The 7,444-nt window shown below is 45.4% G+C and overlaps 1 protein-coding gene across 1 annotated transcript in view; it reads left to right on the forward strand.

Moving 5' to 3' along the window:
* The window catches only part of LOC106816198 (voltage-dependent T-type calcium channel subunit alpha-1I-like), a gene marked incomplete at both ends in the record, with an annotated part of 47,359 nt that overhangs the window by 838 nt on the left and 39,077 nt on the right, over positions 1-7,444 (forward strand). Inside the window, 2 exons of the mRNA XM_014820760.1 lie at positions 548-576; positions 6,534-6,674. Coding sequence (XP_014676246.1) covers positions 548-576; positions 6,534-6,674 — 170 coding nt within the window. The remainder of the gene's footprint in view (positions 1-547; positions 577-6,533; positions 6,675-7,444) is intronic.

Genomic DNA, 7,444 nt, shown 5'->3' on the forward strand with positions numbered 1-7,444 from the left:
TATGTTTTATTAGTAATGTAGCTTATGTTAGTTAGTTACTAGTTAGTTATCGGTTAGTTAATGTATTATTAGTGGGAGTTAGTTAGTTAGTGAGTTTAAGTTAGTTAGTTGTTATTAGGACTAAGTTATGTACGTTGAGTTAGTTGAGTAAGCTGGTATTCGTAGTTAGTTAGTTAGTATTTAGTTATGTGATTTAGACTTATGTAGGTAGTTAGTTAGTGGGAGTAGTTGTCCGCGTCGTCATCCGTCACCAGGGGCATCCGAAGCGTTTCTCTAATCTAAATTTCAATTTCCTCTTAGCAAGTAAATCGATTGTTGTCGTCGAATAGGCAGATAAAAATATTATTTACGTTCATCAATTAACGCTCATCTGTTGTCAAATGCCGCTTTCTGCCCACTTTACATGATAAACCATTGTGTGAACATCTCCTCGTCCCTACGGCACATTCGCTATTCGGGTATCGACAGGTGAGAATGTAGAAGGTTTTTTTGTGACTAGCAAGCATGACTTGAACACTCGTATGAACGTTGTTATTGTGCCTAATAGTGCGCACACGACTGCCGCGGCAACATGTTGTAAACACAATAATACCGAATAAGTTTTTTCGCTATTTCATGCGACAACGCTTTTTTGCGCGAAATCCTCTTTGTAAGTCTCTACACATTAATCGAGTTACTTGTCTGCCAATCATCGCATGCTTCTCGAAAAGTTTCGAGCTGGGGATTTTTCGTCATCCCTCCCGCGGCTTCTTCACCTAGCCCCACTCTCCCGCCGAGAATTCTGGTTCGATTTCGCAAATTCTCGGAGTAATAAAGGAAAGAGAGAAAGCGAAAAGAGAACAGAGAGAGAGAGAGAGAGAGAGAAGAGAGAGAGCGAGAAAGCGAAGAGAGAGAAAGGATTAGAGAGGAGAGAGAGAGAGAGAGAAGGAGAAAGAGAGAAAGCGAGAGAGAGAAAGCGAGAGAGAAAAAGAGAGAAAAAGCGAGAAGGGAACGAGAGAGAGAGAGAGAGATAAGCGGAGGATAGAGAGAGAGAGAGTAGAAGAGAGAAGAAAGAAGAAACAGAGAGAGAGAGAAAAAAAAAGAGAGAGAGAAAGCGAGAGAGAGAAAGCGAGAGCGAGAAAGCGAGAGAGAGAAAGGAGAGAGAGAGAGAGAGAGGAGGGGGGGAGAGAGAAGAAAGAGAGAGAGAGAGAGAAGAGAGAGAGAGAGAAGAGAGAGGAGAAGAGAGAGCAGCGAGAGAGAAGAAGAGAGAGAGAGAGAGACGAGAGAGAAGGGAAGAGAGAGAGAGAAAAGAGAAAGCTGAAGAGAAAGAGAGAGATGAAAGAGAAAGAGAGAGAGAGAGAGAGAGAGAGGAGAGCGAGAGTCGAGAGAGAAGTAGAGACGAGAGAGAGTACGAAAGAGAAAGAAGAGAGAGAGAGAGGCGAGAGAGAGAGAGAGAAGAGAAAAGCGACGAGAGAGAGGAAGAGAGAGAAAGCGAGAGAGAGAAAGCGAGAGAGAGAGAGAGAGAGAGTAGAGACGAGAGAGAAATGCGAGAGAGAGGGAGAGAAGAGAAAGCGAGAGAGAGAGAGAGAGAGAGAGCGGAAAAGAGAAGGAGAGAGAAGAAAGCGAGAGAGAGAAGCGAGAGCAGAGAGAGAGGAGAGAGAGGACAGCGAAAGAGAGTAGTAGAGAAAGTCTAGAGAGTGGGGGAGAGAGAGCAGAAAGCGCGCGAGATAGAGAGAGAGAGTAGAGAGAGAGAGAGTAGAGAGAGAAACGAGAGAGAGAGAAAAGCAGAGAGCGAGAGAGAGAAAGCGGAGAGAGAAAGAGAAGCAGAGAGAGAAAGAAAGAGAGGAGAGAAGAAGAGAGCGATGGAGAGAAGATGAGAGAAGAGAGAGGGAGAAGAGAGAGAGAAAGCGGGAGAGAGATAGAGAGAAAGTCGAGAGAGAGAAAAGCGAGAAGAGAGAGAGAGAGAAAGCGAGAGAGAGGAAAAAAAAGAGAGAGAAAAAGCGAGAGAGAGAGAGAGAGAGAGAGAGAGAGAGAGAGAAGACGAGAGAGTAGAAACGGGAGAAGAGAGAGAGAAGAGAGAGAAAGAAACGAGAGAGAGAAAGCGAAGAGAGAAGGAGAAGAGAAGAGAGAGAGAGAGAGAGAGAAAAGAGAAGGAGAAAAGAGAACGAGAGAAGAGAGAGAAGAGAGAGAGCATAGAGAGAGAGAGAGAAGAGAGAAGAGAGAGAAGAGAGAGCGAAGAGAGAGAGAAAAGATAGAGAAATAGAATAGAGAGAACGAGAGAGAGAAAAGAAGAGAGAGAGAGAGAGAAAGAGAAGCAGAAAGAAGAGGAGAGGAGAAGAGGGAGAGAGAGAGAAGAAAGCGAAGATAGAGAGAGAGAGAGAGAGAAGAGAAAGAGCGAGAGAGATGAAAACGATAGGAGAGAGAGAGAGAAAGACGAATAGAGAATAGGAGAGAGAAGAGCATAGAAAGAAGGAGAGAGAAAAAAAGACGAGAGAGAGAGAGAAGGAGAAGCAGAGAGAGACGCGACGAGAGAAACGAGAGAGATGAAGAGAGAGAGAAGAAAGAGAAAGAGAGAGAGAGAGAGAGAGAGAGAGAGAGAGAGAGGAGAGAGAAAGACGGAGAAAGAGAAACAGAGAGAGATGAGACGAGAGAGAGACAGAGAGAGAGAGACATGAAAAAAGAGAGAGAGAGAGGAGAGAATCACTCACTACCGCTAAGCACTATAAAGAAGTCGAGGCGGTCCAGTTCTGACAGTACGTCATCGCGTCGAGAAACCAGCCCAGCACCTGCAACCACATCAGTATTATTAATTATACAATAATTAATATAAATTATAAATATAAATTAATAAATAATACTAATAATATAAGATAATAATAATACATAATAATAATATAATATAATAATTAAATAATAATAATATAACAAATAATAATAAAGAATAAATAAATTAATCAATAATAATAATTAATAATAATAATAATAACAATAATATCATAAATAATAAATAAGTATTAGAAATTAACAATTATTAAATTATTAATCATAGGACCAGTATCACAGTGTGACGTGCCTGTGTGTTGTGTGTTGTGTGGTGTGGGTTGGTGTGTGTGTGTGTGTGTGATGTGTGTGTTGTGGTTGGTGTGATTGGTGTGTGTGTGGTGTGTGTGTTGACATTGTGTGTGCTGTGTGTGTGTGTGTGTGTGTGGTGTTGTGTGTGGTGTGGTGTGTGTGTGGTTGTTAGTGTGGTGGGTGGGTGTGGGGGGAAGAGTGTTCATACAGAGTTATCATAGACATATTACAACGTGTTGGTGTGTTGTGGTGGGTGGGGGGGCGGGGGGGGTGGTTAAAGTTTTTATTAGAAGCGATATTAGCAAAACGTGGTTTAGTACGTTCCACACCATTCTACGGTCATTATTGCCCGCATATTATATAAAATCAATACAATGAATAATGCACTAGTTACCTCCAGGCGTCTCACAAAGTACGGCGATGTGCTGCACGGCGCGCACGTGTTGTTGTGTGTCGTGCCGTGCGTGCATGCGTGCGTGCGTGCGTGGGTGTGTGTGGGTGGTAGTTGCGTGGCGTGCGTGCGTGTGTCTGTGAGTGTGTGTGTGATTGTGTGTGTGTTTGTGTATTGTGTGTGTGGTGATGTTGTTGTGCGTGTGTATCTGTCGGCGTGCGTCGCGCTGCGTGGGGTGGTTGGGTGCGTGTGCGTGTGTGTGGCTGTGCGTGTGCATGTGTGTGCGTGCTGCGTTGTGTGGTTGTGTGTGTGTGTGTGTGTGTGTGGTGTGTGTGTAGTTTGTGTGGGTGCCATGTGTGTGTGTATGTGTTGTGTTCATGTGTGTGTGTGTGTATGTTTTGTGTGTGTATGTTTGTGTGTGTGTGTTGATGGTGTTGTTATGTTTTGTGTGTGTGTGTGTCATGTGTGTGTGTGTATGTTTGTGTGTGTATGTTTGTCTAGAAACATATGGTATCTTCACGCGATCTCTCTCTTTCTGTCCATATCTCTCTTTCTCTCTGTCCATCTCTCTCTCTCTCGCGCTCTCCTCTCCCGGTCTCTCTCTCTCTTCTCTCTCTTTCTGTCCATATCTCTCTTTCTCTCTGTCCATCTCTCTCTCTCTCGCGCTCTCCTCTCCCGGTCTCTCTCTCTCTTCTCTCTCTTTCTGTCCATATCTCTCTTTCTCTCTGTCCATCTCTCTCTCTCTCGCGCTCTCCTCTCCCGGTCTCTCTCTCTCTTCTCTCTCTTTCTGTCCATATCTCTCTTTCTCTCTGTCCATCTCTCTCTCTCTCGCGCTCTCCTCTCCCGGTCTCTCTCTCTCTTCTCTCTCTCTCTCTCTCTGTCTGTCCATATCTCTCGCTCGCGCTCTTCTCTCCCAGCCTCTCTCTTTCGCCGTATCTATGTCTCTCGAGCCCTTTTTCGTGCGCATGCGCTCTCAATCTCTCTCTTCGACGCTGATGCTATCGAAGCTAGCTTGATATTTACAAAACCTGCACGTGCTTTTATGCTTTACCGATAATTGTGTTTCTCCCAATTATTCGCTCACGGAGACTACGCTTCTACAGTGAACAGCTTGCTTGCATTGTGCCCCGATCTCAAACTTTTTCAGCGAATCAATGTTTGCATTTCTCATTTACCTCGCCACGTGGTGCCACGTGACTCTTCTGCGAAAGAGTTAAGGTGCTCTTGGTTGAAACTCGAGAAAGAGGTATTTCAACACCGATCATACGTCAAATTGCGTGGAGAGAAGAAGGTTTCGCTCGCCCCTCTCGATGCCTGTCTCCCTCCCATACCCGTCATATTTGGACAGTAGTTGGAAAGAGTTGAAATGCTCTTGGCTGAAACTCGACGAAGGAATTCAACACCGATCATACGTCAAATTTCAGCGCGGATCATCAAAGATGTTTTGCTCACGTCTTTCGATTTCTGTCTGCGTTCCACACCCGTCATATTTGGACAGTAGCTGAAGAGCTATTTTAACTGAGGGGGAACAGTATGTCTGTGCTTTCTCTAGAGCGTACGAAACGTGGGTTGTCTCAGTCCTAACCCATATGAAAGCTCCTGTGTTTATAATAATTATATAGAAATCCTGTTTTATCAAAACCAGAGGAAATATTGATTTCTTCAAGCCGCAAAGAATACGGGTTTCTTTAAGCCACACACGAACCGATTTGTTGAGATCACAAGACAGTTGGCCTGTCAACGGTTTCGTCTAGATTCTAATAAACGATGGTTTTGTCTTATAAACTACACCGCTGACAGACTATTGTAAAACGTTTATCAGTGTTTACACACATGCCGACCACACACTGCCATCCTTGCCAGTAACTCCTCCACCGCCTTCTCACTGCACGTGTAAGAAGGAGTCTTCCTGTAGTCTCCCCTATAGCGTAAAACTCCAGTACACGCCCTGGTGCTCTCACCCTTCCACCCCCCCCCCTCAAAAAAATGTCGTGCGATACTAGATGTATAAGATATAATAATACGTGAGATGTCTGTAGTACTGGGGGTTTAAAGACTCGTAGGAGGAGGAGGAGGAGGAGGAGGAGGGGAGGAGGAGGGGGAGGAGGGGAAAGAGGAGAGGGAGGAGGAGGAAGGGGAGAAGGAGGAGAAGGAGGGGGAGGAGGATGAGGAGGATACAGCTGTATGTAGTACAGTGTGGGTTTAAAGACTCGTAGAAGGAGGAGGATGAGGAGGATGGGGAGGGGAAGAGGAGGAAGGGGGAGGAGGAGGAGGGGGAGAAGGAGGAGAGAAAGGAGGGGGAGGAGGAGGGGAGAAGGAAGAGAAAGGAGGCGTAGAAGGAGGAGGATACAGCGGCGGTGAAGAGACAGCTACAGCTCTCTAGGCTGCACGCGCCGGCGAGCATCGCAAACATTAAAAGTCACTACGGCGCCTGAACGACGCGAAAATCGCCAACAGCAGTTTAGAAAGCAAACAATTTCGAAGCGAGAGAGATTGCTCAAGCCTTAGTCGCAATTGAATAACGCTATATATATATATATATATATCTCTTTAAAATTGAATATATATATATATGTGTATATATACATACATATATATATATATATATATATGATTTCAAATACTTAGAACGTCTGTGCTCTGCTATTACTTAAGATTCTTACGAGCTGACTATGACCCAGATTTGACGGAAGGAGATGAAGCGGAAATAGAAATTATATATTGAAAACAATGCCTCAAACTATACGCATCAGTTGGCAACCACACGCAGATCTGATTACGACACGTGTATAGACCTTTTCGCCAGATTTAAACATGCTATATAATATGCAGACCTGCTCATTATCTATATGCACATTTCACTTTGTTGTGTGAGTGTATTGTGTCTCTGTTAACAATTTATATTTTATAAAGATTCTCCATTAGCATATCAGCACAATATATTTCTGCTATTCAGAACGTTTTACGCAAAATATTTTCTTCCCGAGTGCACAGGTAACAAACAATCCTCGCGCTCCCATCCCACCCCGCGTGCAAAAAAAACGAACACATGAACGCTCATGTCGGTGATTGCGTTCGTAGCGCCATGCAGCGGCCTGATCAGTAACAATGTTGTTCTTTTGTTTCACAGTTCCGTCGAGTACTGCTTGGATATGGAGAATATGAATCTGTCGGCCATTAGGACTATTAGAGTGCTTCGACCGTTGCGTGCCATCAACAGGATTCCCAGTAAGTTCGCGCGACTGGTGGCAGTCTAACGACGGCGCCACCTAACGGCATTCTCCGACTCTACTGGGATTCACCGAACACACTTTTTAACTTTGCCTCTCCCTCCACATCTTCCTTATCCCTCCTATCTTCCTTCACGACAACACCTCCCTCTTCCTTCTCCTTCTCCCTCTCCCCATTTCCACCTCTCTCTTCCGTCTTTCTCTCTCTCTTTCTCTCTCTCTACTCATCTTCAGTCTTCGACTCTCTCGTGGTCTCTCTCTCTCGGATCTCCGTCTCTCTGCTGCTCTCTCTCGATCTCTTCCTCTCTCTCAGTCGTCTCTCGTCGTGCTCTGCTCGTCTAAGTTCTTACTCTACTCTCTCGTCTCGTGTCCTCGGTCTCTTCTCTCCGATCGCCTCGCGCGGTGCTCCGTGTCTCTCGTCGCGGTACGTCTCTGCATGTCCTCTGCTCGTCTCATGGTCGTCCTCTCGTCTCAGACTCTCGGGTACTTCTCTTCTGTTCTCTGCTCTCTGCGGATGCGCTGGCTCTCGTCGTCTTTCTCTCTTTCTCTGACCCTCAGTCCCTCTCGTCGTCTCTCTCTCTCTCTCTCTCGTCTCGTTCTCTCTCTTTCGTTCTCTCGATTCTTTCTCGTCTTCTCGATCAGCTCTCTCTCGGTCTGCTCCCTAGCTCTCTCCCTCTATTTCTTGGTTCTGGGTTCTCTCTCTCGCTCTCGTCTGCTGCGTCGTGTCCTCCTTGTCTCTTCCCCCTCTCTCTCTCTGTTCTCTCTCTCTCTC

The sequence above is a fragment of the Priapulus caudatus genome, unplaced genomic scaffold (genome assembly GCF_000485595.1).
Source record: "Priapulus caudatus unplaced genomic scaffold, Priapulus_caudatus-5.0.1 Scaffold1311, whole genome shotgun sequence".
Classification (NCBI taxonomy): domain Eukaryota; kingdom Metazoa; phylum Priapulida; class Priapulimorpha; order Priapulimorphida; family Priapulidae; genus Priapulus; species Priapulus caudatus.